Source organism: Coptis chinensis, unplaced genomic scaffold (genome assembly GCF_015680905.1).
Source record: "Coptis chinensis isolate HL-2020 unplaced genomic scaffold, ASM1568090v1 utg4669_pilon_pilon, whole genome shotgun sequence".
Classification (NCBI taxonomy): domain Eukaryota; kingdom Viridiplantae; phylum Streptophyta; class Magnoliopsida; order Ranunculales; family Ranunculaceae; genus Coptis; species Coptis chinensis.
In genome coordinates, this window is record NW_028238156.1 from 111,477 (window position 1) to 133,139 (window position 21,663).

General features: G+C 37.8%; 5 protein-coding genes across 5 annotated transcripts; all 5 read right to left on the reverse strand.

The window, feature by feature from the left end:
• Positions 1 to 494: 494 nt before the first annotated feature.
• On the reverse strand, positions 495 to 7,289 carry LOC147473111 (AT-rich interactive domain-containing protein 4-like). The gene is made up of 14 exons (XM_086587807.1): positions 6,594 to 7,289; positions 6,300 to 6,491; positions 6,092 to 6,145; positions 5,859 to 5,947; positions 4,922 to 5,207; positions 4,761 to 4,817; positions 4,602 to 4,633; positions 3,770 to 3,905; positions 3,493 to 3,666; positions 2,245 to 2,874; positions 1,643 to 1,780; positions 1,378 to 1,476; positions 1,033 to 1,224; positions 495 to 772 (listed from the first exon to the last, which is right to left on the reverse strand). The coding sequence occupies exons 1-14, from the start codon at positions 6,744 to 6,746 to the stop codon at positions 656 to 658; spliced, it is 2,349 nt and encodes a 782-aa protein (XP_086443933.1). The 5' UTR covers positions 6,747 to 7,289; the 3' UTR covers positions 495 to 655.
• Positions 7,290 to 7,426: 137 nt separating this feature from the next.
• On the reverse strand, positions 7,427 to 8,404 carry LOC147473112 (uncharacterized). Its single transcript, XM_086587811.1, has 2 exons — positions 7,960 to 8,404; positions 7,427 to 7,714 (listed from the first exon to the last, which is right to left on the reverse strand). The coding sequence occupies exons 1-2, from the start codon at positions 8,361 to 8,363 to the stop codon at positions 7,555 to 7,557; spliced, it is 564 nt and encodes a 187-aa protein (XP_086443937.1). The 5' UTR covers positions 8,364 to 8,404; the 3' UTR covers positions 7,427 to 7,554.
• A 1,479-nt stretch (positions 8,405 to 9,883) lies between these two features.
• On the reverse strand, positions 9,884 to 12,868 carry LOC147473113 (E3 ubiquitin-protein ligase AIP2-like). Its single transcript, XM_086587808.1, is given in 6 exon segments — positions 9,884 to 10,164; positions 10,915 to 11,124; positions 12,010 to 12,335; positions 12,338 to 12,452; positions 12,676 to 12,693; positions 12,695 to 12,868. Coding segments are annotated over 6 exon segments (957 nt in total). The 5' UTR covers positions 12,833 to 12,868; the 3' UTR covers positions 9,884 to 10,014.
• An 847-nt stretch (positions 12,869 to 13,715) lies between these two features.
• On the reverse strand, positions 13,716 to 15,682 carry LOC147473114 (uncharacterized protein At1g01500-like). The gene is made up of 2 exons (XM_086587809.1): positions 14,854 to 15,682; positions 13,716 to 14,072 (listed from the first exon to the last, which is right to left on the reverse strand). The coding sequence occupies exons 1-2, from the start codon at positions 15,466 to 15,468 to the stop codon at positions 13,848 to 13,850; spliced, it is 840 nt and encodes a 279-aa protein (XP_086443935.1). The 5' UTR covers positions 15,469 to 15,682; the 3' UTR covers positions 13,716 to 13,847.
• A 2,274-nt stretch (positions 15,683 to 17,956) lies between these two features.
• Positions 17,957 to 20,589, reverse strand: LOC147473115 (uncharacterized). Its single transcript, XM_086587796.1, is given in 6 exon segments — positions 17,957 to 18,428; positions 18,831 to 19,072; positions 19,576 to 19,717; positions 19,792 to 19,944; positions 20,152 to 20,306; positions 20,309 to 20,589. Coding segments are annotated over 6 exon segments (1,107 nt in total). The 5' UTR covers positions 20,517 to 20,589; the 3' UTR covers positions 17,957 to 18,221.
• Between the last annotated feature and the right edge of the window lie 1,074 nt (positions 20,590 to 21,663).

Below are 21,663 nucleotides of genomic sequence, written 5' to 3' on the forward strand. Positions count from 1 at the left end.
ACCTCTGGGGGATGTGATTATTTGCGTAGCTGCACTCACTCACTCACTCATTTTAAGTTGGCCCAAGTTTCACGCATTTATATGTACAATGTTGCAAAATAATGTATATGCACTCCTTTTAAATAGCATGAGATTTTTGCACTATTCTTGTGATCTGAAAATTAGTTTAAATTTTAAATAACCAAAATTTACATTTTATTTTGCTAGTGTCTATTTTCTTCTACATGGTTTACTTTCAGAGTGGTAAGGGAAACGAACTTTTAGGTACTTGGAGTGTACAGAGGTGGCCCCTTAATCAGTCTTCAGGCTGGGCACACAGCGGCCATAGACGAGTTCACATATGCTGGACCTAGATTGAGAACACTGCGGCCATATATGTTGCATTTTCTGCGTGCAAGATATAACTTGCACTTTCAACTTAATTGCATGGAACTTGAAAGTTTTGCTTATAAACTGCTGCGAACGGTATAGCAGAATCCGAGCAAGGCCCAAAATGTGAAAGAGTGGCTTCCATAAATATGTGCAAAAAAACAATTTACAAGATATAGAGATGCAAACCTACCCACATACACACATAATCGAGACCTTCTATATTTGTATTAATTTTATTTATAGGAAAAATATCATCAAAAAACAAAATAATAAATCATGTGGGTTACAAGCCATTCGAAGCCTGTGAATACCCATTTGCACTCTTCTTTGGTTTCCTACTGAAATTTGTTATGCTGCATTGAGGGCAAATGTACTCCAATCCGTCCGTTTTTGCATAATCCTGTCACCACCAACAGTTAACAAGACAAGAAATCAATATACATGTTTTAACCAAAGAACATTCTTCGCAGTAAACATGCTTCAAGGTTTAGGGATAAGATCTGCATATCCCACACTCCTTGCATGTGTCCGAGTCTCAGACACTAAACCACAAGTCACAACTGTGTCTCGTAAATCTTCACATGAATTTTCTTCTATTGCATGAGATGTAATTATGATATAGTTCAAAGGTTTTTATCTGGTCATCCTGAGGGATCTTACCTTAAAAGCACCAAGTCCTTTTCTTCTGTCACAGCCAAAATGAGCCCACTCGCCACATATACCACAGTTCACCCAATCACCAGCTGCGCAACTGTGGCACAACAAGCAACACTCTCCATCAACATCATCGTGGGCCAATTCATACTCCAAGAGATACGCTTCGTAATGTTTTTTTAATGTATTACCTACACCCTGGTTCATATAACAGGATACATGTTCAATATCAGAAAAGTTTTAACAGTAGCAAAATACGGGTTATAATATAATTAACCACCGCAAAAAAGCATTTATAAGAAACGAATTTGAGACAACAAAGGAGCACAGGAGCAAAGTACGATGACTTACGGTCATTTTGTTCGTAACAGTGTGATTGCGCATTTTTGAGAAAACCTGGCCTTTCCAGTTGATGCCATTTCCAACATGAAACCCTCCTCTTGAAACCACCTGCCAATGGGGATTCCAAAACTTATACAGCATATACATTAACACTACGAGAAGATGAAGCACACCAAAAACATAAATAAATAAATCAAAAGGATCTAGGAGAAGCATCTATGCAGTTTGCATGAGGGTTCACCACCTACAAACAAGCATGAAAACAATAACTCACCTCTCTATACAAGTTATAGAGGTCCAGACGCTTCGTGTTCAGTATGGCGTCAGGGAATTCAGAAATACCACATTGTGGAACAAGACGGGTATGTCCCCTCAAGATGAGAAACTGCATCACATCTCTCAAAAATTCCTCCTGCGGTAGAATATATTATCAGAGAAGAATAAAAAGTATGCTGTGACACTGTTGTGCCATGCTTCCTCAAATATGAATTCCACATTACCAAGTACAGGTAATGGTATATATCATTATGCTGGAGAGAAGTATCGAAAAGTACTAAATGTTAATCCAAAAACAATCTGTAGTTCGTGAGTGCAGATAGTGTGATGAAGAAAATGGGGACAAGAATGAACTGAAGCAAAGGACTTCAATTTGTATAATTTCGCATCACAAAGTAAACAAAGATAAGGACCTACTTGGAACAAAACAAATCGCAACTAATTCTAACATCCATACTCCATGAGAGTGTATCATAGATTCATAGTTATAAAATAAAGCTCTAAGCATGTTCATAGCTACTATATGAATTGCCTAAAGGTGATATACATAATACCAAACTTTGGACAACTGACAAGACTAATAATATGGAACAAACTGACCTCGGAGCAAAACTGAATTGGACATCTGCCACATCCATGTTTCTTCAGAGGCAATGGATTCAAGGAAATAATCTGCTGAGCCTGATAAGAATTTGGCAATGACTTCTGATGCATAAATGGACCAGACCCCAATGGTTTAGGCTTTGGGACAGGGAAGGGTAACGAGTTTGCCTTCAATTGACCTCCATTAGATTTATCAGCCTCAGATATCACCGGAAAGGACAGTATTTTATGGTGAAGAACGTGAGGGATGGGTCTCATTGCAGCGACTTTCAGTTTTTTTCTAACTGGTAGAAATGGCACATCAGAAAAGTCAAATGATCCAGATCCGTTTCCGTTGTCTGGATATATATCCGCAGCACCAGTTTTCCCTTCACTTGCAACACAGTGCAGTTTTGTTTCTTGCTGTGACACAGATCTTTTTCGACTTGGAGTAGGTGGTCTTAACCAGCTTGGTGGGCTACTAGGAATAGCATGTTGGAGGAGGTCCCTCTCTTGTCTTGTAGAGAAGAAAAGAAGGCGCTCAGTATCATCTTTATCAAAAGAAGCAACACAGGATCCCTGAATAGTTGCAATTCCAAGGGCAGCAAGGCTACGAAACGAAATTTTTGTTGCAAGCTGCCTCAGAACCTATAAAAGTACCATAACATACCAGGACATTATGAGAAGTCATCTAGTACAAACAGATTTATACTACAAAACTTAAGATAATTGTCTGTATTTGCTACAGTTGCTGTTTTCGTGCCAGGCTCATGGATATAATTGGGCATTATTGGTCTGTGAAGGTAAAATGTCCCTTGCGGTTTCTGATGGACAGACAGGCTACAAAGTCAGGTCAGAAAAAAGCAATCTTGCATATAGCCATGACAATGAATGTACATATTTGCTTTTTCAAGGAGCATCTCCCAAATACGAAGAGAAGTAGACAAGTCGTAGTTACTAAAAGGAAGGATCTGAAAAATTCAATGCAAACACTTCTTAGCCCCTATGTCTATAACTTCTATAAGTTTTTCTAGTTTTTTTCTCGAAAAGATAAATATGTCCATTAATATGATCTCAGAATAATCCACCATGGAAATCACAGGGTTACAAGACAAACTGATGCATAGGAAGTAATGTAAGGATATCTAAAAAGAGTTAAAAGACAAGTGTTATTAACATGAACCTCGTGCAGTCGTGCTACATAAATAGAATGTAAGCACTCAAGCGATAACAAAAAAATTAGAGGGAAAGACTGAAAAACCAAACCTGTGATGCCCATGCTGGAACCTTCATGCAAACTTCATATACAGTTGAGCCACAAGCTATTGAAGCAGATGTTCTAGGTACAGACAGAGATCTATTGCTTTCACCACAGATTGGCAATGCATGGACTAGCTGACTTTTCTCGAGAAGTTCGTTTTTTATATTATTCTCCAGTTGCTGAAATTATTTAATGACAACAGATTCACATGTATTTCAATACAAAATAACTGCCCATATATTAGGTATATCGATCAGCCTGCTCATTATAACTGTTTATTACCTGATCATCAAAACAGGTTTGAGCGCTGCCCGACACTAGAAGAGAGACATGGCAAGAACTACAGGTTGAAAAATCACATCGCATGGTCACAACACCTCGAGAAAATGCCCCTGTGTGGAGAGGAGGTGGGGGAGCACTGCAATGAACAACTCAAATTAGCACAACTTTTATTATTTTCAACCCTTAAATCCCTCTTCCCTGGTGAAGGTGGGAACCGATTCCGAGCCTTTTCTCAAACATATGCTATATAAACCAGTTAAATTTCATCTCTCAAGTGTTTTTCAAAAAATCCATTTCAGAAATAACAAAGAATTCATCTCAAATCATTTCCAGCAGAAATATATGTGAAGAAAAATCTTTTATATGACATATTAAGATCAAGAAAAGGTACACAGTAAGCATAGAAACTTAGAAAGGATATAGGGCTTGACCGTAGCTCTTACAATCACTCAAACATGTCTATTTTCCGAGGAACTATATAATATACTTGTATAAGGTTCTCTTGAGTCGTATATAAGGGTGGCTCACAAGGAATCCAAGGCAAAAAGTGAGAATGACAAATTTGTAACAATGACTATCATGAGAGGATCAAATATCCCAATACCATGATAGCACTACTCATAGAAAATTGCTTGACACAAAAGAAGGAAAACATGAAGTATCCTAATACAAACAAACCAAATTCTGTAACGAAAAATAAAAATAAAGATAAAAATTAACAACAACAACAACAACAATAATAATAACAATAATTTCCCAGGAAAATCCCCTTATATATTTATGTATGTTCCCTAGCTAAGCCGGAAAAAAAATGTTCCAGTTCATAGCATACCTGACCCGAGTATTAAGTTTACTTCCACGTATCTGGAACAACATAAAAGGAAGTAATCAGAAAAATTCAACGGTAACAATCAGATGGCAAGACGTGTTTGATAGCCTCTAGTTTTGCAAAACAAAAAAACACCCCACCACAATTCAAACAAAAACTTACTTCAATTTTCAATAAAGCATTTAGGCCATCTTCTAATGATCCAAATAAGCATGCATCCTGAAAAGTTGAGAACGTATGCCCGTCAACCCATTGAGAAATAACCACTTTTTCCACAGGAAGCTAAAATGAACTTTGACTCTAATAGGATGGTCTGAACTCACCAAAGTTGACGGTACTCCACAAACAAGAAATTTCAAACTCACATCATCATCATGTATTTGTATAGCAGGTTGAGTACCAGATAATTCTAGGTCATCTTCTATTTCTCCGTTTACAACTTTCTCCACAGGATAGACGCTGTCTTTTGGAGGGTCCCCAAGAAGGACTGGTCCCAAATTCCGACTAGCTTTCTGGCAATTATCTGGCAAGATATCGTTGTTTTGCACACAATAGAGAGTAAAAGATGCGTGTGCAAGTTGGAAAGCATCCCAAGTATGGGTACATGAGCTAATGGCCAAAAAATAAAAAATAAATTGTAAACCTGTTGTTCTGCTTCAAGAAGTTAATTTTTTACAAGAGAAATTGGCCACAAGTATGGGTACATGAGCTAATGGCCAAAAAAAGCTCAATGAGTTGGGTCATTAAAACCACAACTCACACATCAGATCAAACAATCTGTACAAAACTCTACAAGCGCTCCTTCTTTCTTTTCATATATGTACATATTACCAAACAGAAGCATTTGGTGGAAACCAAAACAAACCACTTGGAGCAATTTGGGATATGTGCATCCAGAGGTAGGACTGTGGGAGCATAAGCATTTTTGGCTGCATTTAACTAAGCTGTATTCATGAGCTGCTTGTCCCTTAAGAGTGTATGGTTTACACCGCATAAATAGCCTCCAATACTTAGTTCAAAAGTGCAAGTTTTACTCTTACTACATTATTATTAAAACAAGTTTTATTTCAACTGCACAATATCAGACTTTGAAGTACATTTCTGAGCTTGGTAGTGGAGACTGTGTTCTGAGACATTAAGAAACTCTAAGGGAACATCAACTTAGAAGTTCAGCTTAGCCAGAGACATCATCAATTGAAAAATTCGTAATAAGGGGAGCCTTCCCTCACTGAGTGACTAAACACATAAAAATCACAATACCTCTGAATCACCGACAACAACGTTTGGCGAAAATGGCAAGCTGAATAACAAGAGAATGCATTCTTCCAATATATTACATAAGGAACTCCCTGCATCAAAAAATAAAACAAAATCATCCATAGATTAAGAGAATGTGAGACCATATTAAAATGCATATGTTCACCCTAGGATCACAAATTGTTTGCAAATGACGTTATAAGATATCTTTAAGCAAATACTAGCATTAAAATCACCTTATGGCAAAGTGCCTCTGCTAATTTCTCGCCATTGGGTAACTCCAAATAAACCTGCACCCACATTCAACCATTTTAATTAACCACCATACTTCAATACCTGATGTTATCAAAGTGTACTTCAGTTCTTTGTAGGAGTTACTAAAATGTATATCAAATGTTAAACTATAGACATATCCTCTACTTTTATTAGCAGGTAATCACTTACAACATCAGGTAATGTGGAACCAAAGAGCCCACATATAGCTTCAGCTGTGGACAAGTGAATACCATTCCAGACAAGAGAGCCTACTTCTTCATCATTTGGAAGCTGTTGTCCTTGCAAGTAGATGATATTTGGTCTTGTTGATTCTAGAACCTGCTGGAACTCATCAGTTGTTGGATTACGCAACGTTTGAACCTGCTCAAATTTAAACCAATGCGCAATGTAAGAGTTGGAGCAGAAATATCAAGTAACAAACAGCATGTTAAAAAACTAGAACAACAGGGACAAGATTTGGACCTCAAGGCGACCCGAAGAGACAAGCTCTGGGAAGGGATATCTAGGTCCATCTTCTTTCACAAAATTTTGTTTCTGATTTAAGTCAGTTGATTTTCCACATAAAACTGCAAGTAGGCTACATGTGTTCTTCTGGGAAACTTGAGCATTTAACATTTTTCAAACATTACAGACAAGTTCCGACAGTGTTCTACCAAACAACTTAGCAAATCCCAATCTCAATTTCCCACCAAAAGAACAACTCTTTATCAAGGGATACAATTTGAAAGAGAGAAACAAGAATGAATCTGCCTCTTTTCAGGTCAACAACACTCGAATTAGACCTCAAAAGCCACCGACCCAGACGATAAAATGAAGAATAAAGTAAAACCCAGAGAAGAAAAAAAAAAAAAGAGGGTGCCGTAAGTCGTAAGATCAAAATCAATAATGAAAATAGTAAAGTAATAAAAAGGAAACATTGGGTATCTCCTCTTAAATAAGTTAATGCAAATTCCAAGTCATTCAAAAACTGGTCAACCATAAAATAAACAAACATAGTAAAAAGAAATGAGTGTTCTTCATGAATTACTGGATGATAAAAGATGTCAAAATTGGGAGACTCTGAACATATTGTCAACTTGTGCAATTTTTGTTGAATAATCGTTCGGGCTTCTTCTAAGTTCCATTTTGTTTCGATTCTCAACAATGTTCTTGTTCCTCAAATATTGTCAACGTGTGCATGCTGAATATTAGTCTCCAATAAGATTCTGCCAAACCTTTGATTCATAATTCGATTTAGTTCACTGCATTTGGATTCAGAACTTATAAATTTTGCTTCTTTAAACAAAAAGTAACCATTATTAATCTAGCAAAGTATATTATTAGTATTGAACTATTGATGATACAACCCTTCTAAGAGGAAAACATTCTTGCGCTTTCACTTCACATAGATCATATCATGGCAGTTAACAAGTGACTTGAGTTTCTATGCAGCAGCAGGAACAGCTGCTCTTCGACGACCTGATTTCACCTCACCTCTTGATCTCCAATGCCGAGAGGATGTTAGCACTGCTTCTATCTCCTTCATTTCATCTAGGAAAATTTGCCTACATCTGCACTCGATGCTACAGAAGCCTTGGTCACCCCTACAATTCACACAAACAGATTATCCACCCAGTCAGATAGATCATTACAGTTTCAATAATATGTTGACATGCGTACGATGGTCTTTTAAGGTGTTACAATGTACATTTTAGTGATTCAAGATTCATATTCATTGGTCACTAGTGCATGTGTGGGGTATTTGTTGGTACACCCTGTACTCGTAACCATAGTAGGATGACTTGGCTATTCTGCTAGAAGATCGAGTACATGCATAATCATCCCATACCTGTACATGTAGACATCCTTCTGAGGACTCAACAGTTTGTTGCATAGATGACATGCTTTGAGGAAACTCGATTCTTGTATAAATGACGGTGTCTGATATGTTGAAGGCGTGGGCTTAATTGATCGGAATGATGGTTTGACGACGTTGTTAGAATCACATTCTGAACACTGGATGAGAATCCGCAAACCAACTGGACCCTCAGATGTCTTGTTTAAGCTGCCTGTACGTGGGTATTCCACTGTGGATTTCTTTCTTACCCTCATCACAAGCATTGATCGAGTTAATGGTAAGTGTTTGCTTGAAGAAATAAAGAGAAAAGGAGAGAGATTATACAAAGACGTGATATTTTTTTCCAAGGGATGAGGCCGGTGTGGACTGAAAGAGTGATGGATATTTAGAGGCATATTCTTACTGTTTAACGTAACTTCTCTGCCCCCCACCCACTCCCTATTCCCTTTTTTTCTCGCTGTTCCTCTGTCAAACTGTCATCACGATTGCTGGCTCGGCTAAACTTGGTTCATTTTCTAGAATATAAATGGTATTGTTTCAAATTCCAGAATATGCTAATCTTATGCTGAGACGATACAGTGAAGAAGAGCATATCCGCAAAATACAGTAATGGATTGCAATACGCACACCTCTTTCAAAAGGTCCTATATAGAAAACGATTTCTTGATGGAAGCACAACTCTTCAAGGCTCCAGACCACATTTTTTGAATCTTGAACCATTGTTGTTCAAACTTAACCAGATTGACAATAGGCTCATTCAAAAAAGTGTAGTTAAAAATTTCCTATTCAATAAGCCTATCGGGAGAGTTGTGACAAATATATACATGTTTACAAGGTTTATAATCTTTATATCATGGACATGAAATATATAAGGTTTACATATTTATGCATCCTAGGGCGGTGGTTTTAAGTTTAACAATTTGTGCATTCAAGGCATCACTATTGTTTTGGCCTCAACCCGAGCTGAGCCAAGCTGAAAAAACAAGAAAAGGAAAAGGAAATGTGCACTTAGCTTATTTTACTTAGATGGACATGAAAAACGTGAAAATTGTGAGAATACAAAAGGCAAAACCAAACATTCAATAATAATTTAAATTTTGTCGTTTTTCATCGAGATATTATTTTCAGATTTTTTTCACCTATCATTTTGCTTCCACTGATGCAGCGATTACCCAGCACAGTTGTTTGGCACACTTCGATGGGGTCAAGCCGTCAAGACACTTCCAACATAGGCGGGCTGTGTGGTACTTACTTTCTCCTGATTAATGATAAAGATGTGGATTGTGGACCTTTCATACAAGGAAAAAATGGGGATATTCTGAACCTCGAAAACTAGTGTGTAAATTCACATTAAACTAGATGGGCATTCGAATTCCGAACGCATTGTTTCCCAAAGCTACTGAACTTCAAGAGACCAAGGAAGATGATACCAAGTTATCACCGACGTTGATCTCCTGTAACTCAAGAAAAAGCTCACCAAAAAGAATGAAAATAAAATAAATCAAAACTAAAGACTAGAGTACAACACTCTACAGAAGTACAGAGTGGTTGAACTAGCAGTTATCCCTACAGGTAGCTCTTGCATAATGAGGACCTGACATGGGACTACATAGGGCGCAACGAGATGTCATGTTTTACTGTTTAACATATAGGTTACAGACTCGCAGTCTAGTCCAGTTGTGTGCAAAAAAAAAGACTCGCAGTCTAGTCCAGTTGTGTGCAAAAAAAAAGACTCGCAATCCAGTCATCATGCTGCAGTAAAGATTGGGCATCTTATAAAATGCACTTCATGAACATGGATACAAATGAGAATGAATAACTATATGATGTCCAAAACTGAAATATCTGATTAACCAGTTTCTACCTCAACGTTAAGAGGACTAGAGGACTGATACTCATGACTAGAAATTTGCCATGCCGAGGCCAATTAAGTGGTGATATTAGGGATAATGATGAGGTAACAACTGAAGCACATTATTGTGATATAACATTAATTAAAAGAACAAAGTTACAACATAACAATTAAGAAATTACAATTTCAATAAACTAGACATACATATATTCACCACCACGTACTGCATTTGCCGCAGCCTTTCGTTCTTCTTCAGCTTCCTTATCCCGCTTTTTCTGGTTCTCATAAACAGGGTCATCTGTTAGCAATTCACACCGGCATGTTGGACATGAATTGTGCTTGTCCTGCCATAATGAAACATAAACCTAAGTACTTGGAATAACCGAAACTCTGAAAGAGTCAGTTTCATCAGATTTGTTAAAGCAAAAATTGAGAAAAAATAGAGCAAAATAAGTTATAAAACTCCAGTGACCAGTCACACTCCTAAGCATCCAAGATTATCAGAAGGAAACTTTATGGGAAAGACTATCACATGTGTATTACGCTTTTTGCTCTTTTCATTGAGTACATATGAGTCATCCTCAAGACCCCAACACTTAGAACAACATATGGTCTTTACGATAATAAATAAAATCAAAAGTTAGTCTTTTTATAATGATGGATATTGGGTAGAATAATGATCATCTCTATCGAATAGAAAGTGGTAAACCAAAGAAACCTTTTTGAAATCTACAAAATTCAAAATTAAAGGTAAATACATGCAGAAGACCTTCATATGCACCAAGCACCATCAACATAATACCAAATACTATAGTCTATGCCCCTAATAATTCACCAAATCACCGATTAGGCGCACTCATAACCTGATATTACTGAGGGAACTTACACACACACACATATATACACCTAGTTTTGTGATCTCGTAACTGATATCATCAATGAGAGAAGTATACATCAGAATATCCAGGCTATTGGTTGACCAACTTATAGAATTCATGATTGATTGCTGATCATATTATACAAATTTTGAATTTTCTATGAAACCTTATCAATTACCGAAAGCTCTTGCATAGGGTAATGTTAAGAAAAATTACCAGCCATGGTTTCACACAAGGTTGGTGAAACAAATGCTTGCATGGAAACTCCTGCATTATGTCATTGATAACCAAATCTTCTTGACAAACAGCACACTTTGTCTCATTTCCCAATCCCACCAAAACATCCTCATTAACAGTGACTAATGGAAGCTTCTTAACCAAATCTTTACTAGCTGGGGGTGGTCCTCGGGATTTGACACCGATCTCCTATATATTGTAAACTGAAAAACAAAATATGTTAATTTCCTTAATTGATAGAATATATGTTTGATTGCACATGATTGAATGAGAGAAGGGAAAGAGTAAATTGATAAGCAAAGAAATATCACTAATTCTGGCATAACATAACCTTTTTGAAGGTTCTTGGACTAATGAAAGAGCTGCCCACAAATGGGATTCAAAGAAAATTCACTTCAACAAGACACTTTCAATAATTTGAATTCAGCTTTGATGAAAAATTTACATGTCAACATGTACATTGTTAGACCTTTAGATCCAAGAAGAAACAAAAAAAAAAAAAATTTGACAAGTTAAGCTGGGGTTAAGGCAGACCCTCACCTGTATATTAAAACCAAAACTTGAAGCTTACATTCCTCCCTAAGAGTATATTCATTAGAGGGAGGTACAACACGACACACGAGTACATAGCCCGAAGGCACAATTCCTACAAGCTATTGTACTTACAAGAAAGTACAACTCAAAACATGATGTGTTTCCTTGCCACTTACTTTCATGAAAATAGTCATAGGGATGCTCTCATTCTGCTACTTTCTAGTCATGAGTTGCTTTACTATCTTAGTATTGATCGTTCCTAAGATGAAGTTGCGCCTTTTCATAGGTGCAAAAGAAACACCCGCAAGAATAAACAATTTTAAAAACCGTGTGCCATGCTCAAATCTGTAGTCAAACTATAAACTCAGTCAAATTATTTATTTGAATGAAGATGACCAGGAAATCTCAGCATGTAATTTGATCGTTAACTACTGCAAAGCTCAGGTAAATAGTTAAAAGATAACATTAAGACTCTTAAGTAACGAACGTTGCACCTTCCTTGTGATACATAAAAGTAAGAGAGATATAAAGCTTGCATACCTGCAAAGAAGCTTCAAGGGCAGTCTCAAGGTCATGAAAGTTTTCACCCAAGTGATTTTCCAGCTCTCGCATTAATGAAATAGTCGTATCAGATGTAATACTAGTATTCCCCATTAAGCTTTGAGAAAGTGCAGCTGCTATATCAGGGGCATCGAGAAAATGTTCTGCCACTAGCCATGCAGGTCGTGGAGGTTCAGGGTCCACAGTCAAATGGCCTTCAAAAAGATACCTTGGACGTGTAAATTGGGAAGGCTCGGGCTGGTTTTCAAAATCTAGCAATTGTTGAGTTGCTTTAGAAATGCATGTGTTCAAGTGTCTTCTCTCGAAGAGTCAATTACAAGGCGTTGGGCCTCTTCAAAGAGTCCCTTACCAACAAGCCAAAACCCTGGCGCAGTATATCTGGTCTGTAAAATCGTTGCGACCCGACAAACAACCGAATAAATCTGACACAACACAATTGGTTCAATTATATATTTAATTAAATCAGATTACTAATCCAAAGATGCAGGTGTCGGGTGTCGAATAGCAAAGTTGGTAAAACCTTTGGGTGATGATACCAGAGGTCTGGGGCTCGAACCCCGCCAGCATCAAAGAGTTACTGATCTCATTTTAAAACAGGCTTGCCAATCAAAAAAAAAAAAAAAAAAGTAAAGATGGAATTTTTACCGATTTGCGGAGAGCGGGGAGATGCAGAGGGATAGTTTTGGAGGAGAATAGATTTGATGGAGGAAACAGCCACTTCGAAAGATTGTCTCTTTCCCAGTTGCTTCTGCAATTCAAGTAACTTCACCTTCAATGATTCTTCTTCTTCTTCTGAACCCATTTTCCTTTTTCGAAATGATTTTTTTTTTTAAGTAACAAAACAAAATTTTCTTGCACGAGGGGCAACCAAATAGAGGCCGGGCTTTTTTCCTTGGGCCTGATCGTTGGAGTATATGCCTACTTTTGCATATCTAACATTGGTTTGCACGATAATTAACTTGAGCAGGAATTCAATGCGTCAAAATGTTCATTTGGTTGAGACTAGAATAGAAATGTATGACATGAATGACTCTTTAGGAATCGGGAATACATTATTTCATGATAAATTCAGAAAATGTCGTTTATTTTTCTATAAATGAATAAATGTGTAATTTTATATCACACTAGTATTTGCCCGTGACATATGGCACAGATATGCGCACCTATTACGCCCCAATACATCCGCCCCTCGTACAGCATAGATACACGCACCTATGGCACCCCAATGCATCCGCCCCCGTCGCATCTGCACAGATATCGCTTTTATACGACGCGGCATCATCCCCCCACGGGTACAAATCGTGTGCTTTTCGGCCCGACACGCATCCACCTCCCCCCCATTACTTCTGATCTGCTGCGCCTCCTCCCGATCGCATCCGCCCGTACTAAAAAAACTCAAATCGAAGCCCATTAGAAACCCGACTAAAAAACTCCAATCCAAATCCATTAGAAGCCCGATAAAAAAACCCAATCGAAACCCACTAAAAATCCAACTGCATTTATTGACTTCAAAAATGATGCAACACTCTTATTCCACACTATTAAACAACCCACACCTCATAAATCCTAGGATTCACCACCTCATAAGCTAGATGTCAAGCACCACGAGAATGTCTCTATGAAATGGCATTAACTGTTATAATAGACTTTTGCATATGTTATAATTGTTATTAGACCTTTAGAGAGAGTTGAAATTAGTTTCATAAGTTAAATACTGTCACAATTACGTTAAACATATATACCCACTGGTCGTGCGGTATATAATAACACCATATGAACAGACTGTTCTTAGTTGTTCTCCATTACATGTCTACTTATTAGAGTGCAAGCTTTCTGACAACACCAGAGGCTGTTTTGTAAGTCCTTATAATTAGTCCTAACCCCACTCCAACTCCTAAGCTCACTCCGAAACCCAAACCTATTCCTACCCTCAAACCTGCATTGAACAATGACAGTTCACCTTCTTCACCCACTACTTCTTCCTCTTCATTGTGATGTTCATCATTGCTTTCGTATTCTTCAGGAGGCTTGACTCCCGATTCCTGCAAAGGGATGTAAAAATAATGCTTAGTATCCATTTTATACATGTCATTAAAGAATTAAGGGTAAATAAGGGGTCAACGGCAAATGGAACAAAATGTTTGGGTTGAATGCCCATGGCCCATGGCTAGACATTCAAGTTGGTTGCTAACCCATGAGCCAGACCCATAACAGAAGCACTAAGATCATTAATGGCACTTGGAGAATCCAGACAGGAATTGGACAATGTGCTACCTGATAGCGTGGCACGTGGGTTTTGTAGGTTAGCGTGGCATTGCAATGTTGTCATTTTGCTAACGCCTGAAGCAGAGTAGAGTGTATGGCATGGAAGAACGACAGCCGCAATATAGTGTCTTCCTAGAAATTGAAACTACATTTCTTTTTCACATGTTCTTAGAAACTCCTATTTCTTTTCTGCTGCTTCTTAACTCCATTTACTTTTCTTTTTCTTTTTTCCCATTAGATTATTCTTGGAGCAGGCTAATAACAATTTCTGTAATATATCAATTATATGGAATGAAGGAGAACATCAAAATTATGACTTATGAGCCTCCCCAGAAGTGCATTACTTCACTTCTATGCAACAAAAAATTGCATTGAAATAAAGACGTGAAAAAACAAAACTGAAAATCCAAATATTAGTAGCAATTAGGAAAACATAAATCAGCAAAAAAAAAAGAAAAAAATAGACATTGATTCAAAAATCATGCTCCTACTCCCTAATTTCGGACTGAAAAACGAAAGATACTATGCAAACAAAATACTAGTACAGTTTATATTCACCTTGGAGCTGATCTCACTATTTCCTTCATCACCTTCAGGAATGCATTCCAATTCTTTCCATCCCTTCAATTCAACCACTTCATTCAAAAGAAGAGGCTTCCCCAAACTCCTCCCAGCAACATAAACATCAAGTGATCCTCCATCAGTCGACTCTTTCACACTGCCTTCCTCGCATTCCATGACCCACATGCAATCACCCCTCCCTCCAGAAAGCTGATCATTCCTGCCTTTTCTTCTCAAAACCCCTGAAACAAGCACAAGTGATGACCCCTGTATTTGAACCTCAAAGGGAAGATATTTGCCTTTGAACTTTATTCTATCAGTATTCACATAAACAGATTCAGACATAAATGCATCTTCTCTATGCTTGTTCAGAGGTCTTGATGTTTTCTCGTTTGGGTGGATCCCGCAACCATTTATTTGTAAAAGTGTGTGAAGATCTCTCGGTGGGAAGACTAGGTTCATGCAACTCTGCATGTCCGATGAACTTACGAGTCTCATGTATATCACCTTGAACTCAAAGGTTGGTTCTTTGGAAATCTTGTAAGGCTTGTAATGGCTAATGGTTCTCAAATTTGGTTTTAGGGGGTCAAATGTTGGATACTCAACTTCCATGCCTTCAAAGAAAGTGTGCAGTGTTTCAAACTATAATATGGAAAGAAAAAAAAAGATGCAGATACAAGTAGAACTTGGAGACTAGAAGACGGAAAAGGTGAGGAAACCTTTGAGGGTCTAGAGAAATATCCTGTGCAAGCATGTGTCCATGGTAGATGGGAGAAGAAAGGGGAGGGGGTACTGGTACCAAAAGATACTAAACTAAAGGAACCTCATTATGATATGTGATGTCAACACCTCCTACAAAACTCCAAAATATGTACGTTTCCATTAACAACAAAAGGTTACTAAAAACAAAACTCTTTTGAAACCAGCTTTTATAAAAATTAGATATTTATTTACCAAGTCAACCAACTGTGTGAAAATATTTGACGCTTTATAGCATTCCCAGTGAAAGTTGCTCATATTTATCTCTCCTCTCATTAGGTTTAATTTCCCTTTTTTTCTATTGTTTTGGTGAAAAATAAGGTGAGCTGTTCAATGTAACAGTGACTATTAATCTCGGATGGGATGTTTGATTCCATTTGAATGTAAAAATTGAAAAAACGCGCCGGACGGAATGAATGAAACATTGCCTAAGTTTTTTTTTTTTTTAAAAAAATCGAAAAAACACACGAGATGGAATAAAACATTCCATCCGGAAAAAAAAAAAAAAAAAATTAACAAAAAACACACAAAACGGAATAAAACATTCCGTCCGAAGCTTACAACTTAACTACTATCTCGGTTGGAAATTTTACTCTCGTTTTGACTTGGAAAAATAGTCGCCTTTGCATTAGGCAAAAAAAATTTAACATTTAGAGGTGAAAATTTTCAATTCCCCCTCATATTGACTTGCATTGGGATTTGGGATTTGGGATCTGGGAATGCTATTACTATTGATAAATGAACAGGATAGTAGTTCAGAAATTTCATGGTTTTTACCTATTTTTGCTTAAATAAGGCATGATATGTAAATGTCCAAGAGTAATGATCGATTCAGAAAGAGTGAACCTTGAGTGAATAAAATGCCAAAGGCACAGGTCTTAAGCATAGAAAAACTCCACTCTTAACATGTGCACCCTCGTGATTACCAATAATCTTTACACTTAATTACTATCAAACACATGCTTAATTGTCTCAATCTAATTTGTCGTTTTTAATTAGGTGAAACTGATATCTGTTCGTTGTTGCCCAGTAAGAATTACACGCTTGATTCCTGCCTCCTGGAACCCAAGTAAAAGAATGCAAAGCAAGTTCTGCGACTTCTGTAATAAAGTTAAACACCAAATTTTCTTCTACAGTTTAAGAGCAACCGTTTTAATAAAATTTCATATTTGAGATGCAGATCACCAAAGTTAGAGGCGAATGTAGTGACTGTCAAGAGTACGATACATCACAGCTGGAATTTTCGTCTGTAAACTGTAACCATGTTAAACTCCTGTTTTTACCAGTTCTGCTTAAACTTGTTTCGATAAACAGAGCATCCTAACCTAACTATCAATTAACATTGGTTTGAGATTAGTCGAAGTATCTCAACTCCAATCACTCAAATGAGACCACAAATGATTCTTCCAGTGTTGGAAAATGTAAAATCCCTGGCACGGCTGCACCTCACAGCGGCTAAGCAGGTAGTGCCACTATCTGACCAACTGCGCTATCTTACAGCAAACATTTATGATTTCCATAAAAGTAGCATATGTAAGTAATCCAGCACCTTTAGATTCATAGATTCTACCTCAACTCTATAAACAAATTCTTACACCAGACAGAATCGTTCACCTGAGGGTATATTCTAACATATCCTTCCTCTCTCTCTATCTTTTTCACATTTCTGGAGCGCCTCGAGAATAAGCGACAGGTGTCCATGCATGCGAACTTCACGTTCCACCAGAGAGTCAGAGACAACACTAATCTGTTTGGTGACGCGGGAACAAACGTCCACACTTCTCACGTGGTTCAGGCACTGCTAAAGTGCTAATTCACAATGCCCATTAGAGCAAGTCCAATGGGTGCTATATGGGTTGCAGTATAGTACCCCAAACACAATGTAACCGTCCAATAGTGCTGCTAGATGGGTTCTCAAATTGGCTGGTGTAATAAACCCAACTAAATTTGTGATATTGTCTGTCAAAATAAGTTTAGGCACACACATAATTTTCTCCTGTCCGTTGACACACGGATGGCATAAATTGTACCGTTTGTGCCATTTTAAGTGTACATACTAATAAACAAACGGATGACATAAATTGTGCCATTTGTGTGTACATACTAATGGACAGACGAGAGAGAAATTGTGTCATCCGTACCGTTTTCAAACTTAAATCTTGCATTAGGAATGACTTTGCGGCATCAAGATTCAAACTTATGATTTAAGCGTTTAACCTATTTGTATCCTACTATTCTCATTATCGAACAAAATAAAATATAAAAAATATCAAACTATTGTGAATTTAGAGCAGAATGACTCAACGACCTAGTTTACACAAAGATAATTTCTACAATCATATGGTGTAAACACACCTCCATATAATTTTCATGATCAGAGTCAATCAGTCAAAATCCTTTATACTGAAAGTTATTCATTTCTCAAGAACTAATATGAGCACGCGGCAACAGAGACTACAAAAGTGCCGAGCTTGTACCTTAGGTTAGAGATGATTCCAGGCTCGTACCACGAATATAAGTTTACAAAAGCATCCTAAGATGCTGCTGGTAAAAAAATAACACCAAGACTTCTATCGACTTTCTTCTATATTAGACTTGCAAATTTGCTATAGGTATAAGCGAATAAGCTCGTCACTGACCACTGACGGTGTTAACACACCCAGATCTGTGAATAGAAGAGTGAGATACTGAGGTGGTGTATAATCCCTCGCGGATGTCTCAACTTCAACTCCAGCTGGTATGGGGACCCCAAAATCAATCGGTCGCAGTGCAGGGCCCAAGTCTTTCTGATCTAATGGGTAGAGGCGTGCAAACTGCAAAATAAGAAACAAAGACCGAAAAACGTTAACATAATTCACAACACTTAAATAGCTGTGTGAGATTTCTTCCTGTATTCTACAACGCCACATTTAATTACTACCATTTGGCATCAGTGGGTAAATAACATCTAACATAAAATCACTAGACACCTATTCTGCCGGATTATGATCATCACAGAAAAAGTGAATACAACCTGGAGAGGGCCAACACAATTTTCTGCTCCTTTCTATAAGTCTATAACAACTGTTTGTCAAAATTCAACTACTATTGTTCAATTTTTTTTGTCTCTGAAAATGTGAATATGCATGATATGGATGGTCAGTATTAAACCATTAATTAACGTGGTAGCAAGACATCATCATAAAAATTGCATCATAAAAATTCCAGTAGGTCACCTTGTAACTTTCAGCTGCGACATATACTGGTTTACTCATGCTGTGAGCCACCAATGAAATTTGGTATGTCCCCATCATGTTGATAATACCTCCACTCTCAACCACTCCATCAGCTCCGACAAAAACCATGTCAACTTCATCCATTATGTATGCTACCGCCGAGTCAATCAGAACCTTCACAGGAACATCGAGCTTAGCCAGTTCATTTGATAATCGTAAGCCTGTCCTGTCGGGCCTCCCCTCTGTGTCCAAATCATGTGAAACCAACGGTGAAAAAAAGAAAGGACAGAATATGAAAAAGACAAAGCAAACTAAGATGAAGCTGGTGACAATAGATCTAAACACGTACATCAGACAACTATTACCAACTAAATGGCGCTTCATTATACGATGGTGAACATGCGGGGCAAAGAACCATCGCTAAACAGGTCCCACAGAGACCAAGGCTAAACCAAATCGAGATTGTTCTCCCAAAAAGTTTCAACTATTACATTAAAGGTTAATGTAGTTTTAGCTCACAAAGTAATCCGTTCACGTTAAGTCTAAATTAAAGTGGTTGAAAGATTCATCTCATTTTTAGGGTAATTCAGCGGGACTGTCTTGGAGGAACCTTCGACAACGTAGATTGAGAGTTGTTGATCCTCCCTACATTGCTAATAGTCCAACTCGGAAACCTTCTAGGCAACACATCAAATCTTCCTAATCTTCCTAATACAGATAGGCAAAAGTTGAGTCAGATGCAAACCTGTGCACAACACTCTGAAGAGTTTCTTGTTTTGTGCTGCTGTCTTCAAAACTTCCAACACGACTCTTGAAAAACCATGCACTAAGATGGTACACCCGTCGAAAATAAAATCTTGACTAAGCATAGCGATGGTCCTGCGTGCCTGAGAGATGCCTTAATGATAGATAAGTAACTCATTCAAAGGATATATAGAGTAGTAAGACATGAAATATATACCTTACGAGATATCTCCCCAAACTTCTCTCCACGTTCAATCAAGCGTGACTTTCCAGCACTGAAGTCTTCATATTCCAATGCTGAAGTTCTGGTTACATAGCGCATGAACAGATCGCAGCCCGCAGTCAAAGAGATTGAGGTTGTATCCCATGACTGAAACAAATAAAGTGATTATTAATAACTAGTATACTGCTAAGCAGTGGAGGTGAGCGGAGTGGGAGAGGAAGATGGAGGAGTGGAGATTTAGAGTATCTGGAGAGAGAGGAAAAGGGAGAGAGAGAGACGAAGAGAAAAAAACAGAAGGGAAGAGATGAGGACAGACATACAGAAACCACCCAAGTAAGTGATTATTAAACTAACCTTGAGGGAATCAGATGCAGTTTTGAGGTCATGTTCAAGTTCCATCATGGTAGTGGCCTCGCTAGAGCGAATGACGGAAGCCAAAGCTAGGATAGCAGCAACAGCTTCAGCCAAATCAGGTTGTTTTCTCCAGCGATTGAACTCATCAATCACACTGAAACACTTTCCCCCGAGTCACTTGAAATCTTTCCATCGCCTTCATCAACGCCACGACCCACGGCGGCTTGGGATTGAGCTAGCCAGTCACTAGTTACAACACCGTGGTGAGCTGCTCGGGTTTGGTAGTAAGCTGAAATGTTCGAATCAGGGTTTGGTTTCTGGATTATTAGACCTGTTTCCATCTTAATTTCTTGCTCCAAAATCATCTACGGATGCCCTTTACTTTCCCGGACGGAGTTACCAGTTATTTTGTGTGGGCTTATTAGAGTATTGGGCTTGGGGAGTCCTGTATCCTACACTCCACCAAATTATTACATTTAACTAAACTACGCCATTTTTTATCCACTCTCCTAGTAAACAATACTTGCAAGTCTTCTTCCTTCAATCAAACACTATAAGTGCATATTCATTTAGGTCCAGTACCAATTTCACTGAATAGAAATGAGAATTTGCCCATGTTCAATGCTATTTCATTTCAAGGGAACAAAGATTTTTTGATACCCATTTTCACCTTCGAAAAATAAAGAATTATTGATAATGGGCATTGTTGGGATTGGTTTCGGAAGTAGGTTTTTGAGCTTGGTTCTTAGTTTCATTGTTGTTTGTATTTGGTTAAGGGTTACAAAACATTGTTTATTTCCCACCGCATTCAATTACTTCAAACGACTTAGTGAAGCCACATTCAGTTATTTCCAAATGACACTACTATATCGTTTGGGTCTGTGTGAATGTGCACTTCAAAATTAAGTCACTAAGTCCCCTTCGTGTTGCACTTTTGTTTAATCAAGAGCCAAAAAAATTATTTTTTTAGTGACCAAAAAACAAAATGAACTTCTCAATTTTTTAGTCCAAACGACCCAGCCATGTCGCCCAAGAGTCCCCAAACAACCTAGCTATGTCGTCCTGGAGACTACCCAAACAACCCAGCCATATCGTCTAGCTAAAAATCCGAGAATTTTGTCTCAAATGACCCGCACAAACCGCTTGAGTGTACACTCAAATGGCAAGCTCAAACCGTTCAAAGAAAAAACCCGAGAGTTTTGTTTCAAACGACTTGTTCAGACTGTTTGAGTCTACACAGAAACGACATGATGACGAGACCGTTTGAGTGTACACTGAAACGACATAGTGATATCGTTTGGGCTCGGGTTCTAAATGTTGTTGATACCAAATTGTAGTTGCAATATGTTAAATGGAAGTTTGCAACATTAACAAATGTAGATGCAATCAATCAAACAAGAGTTTTGTATTCATTCTAATAAATACTCTCTTGTAGATTCATTCAATCAATCAAGTGTTTTGCATTCTTTTGTAAATTAATTCATTCAATTAATCAAAAGTTTTGCATTCATT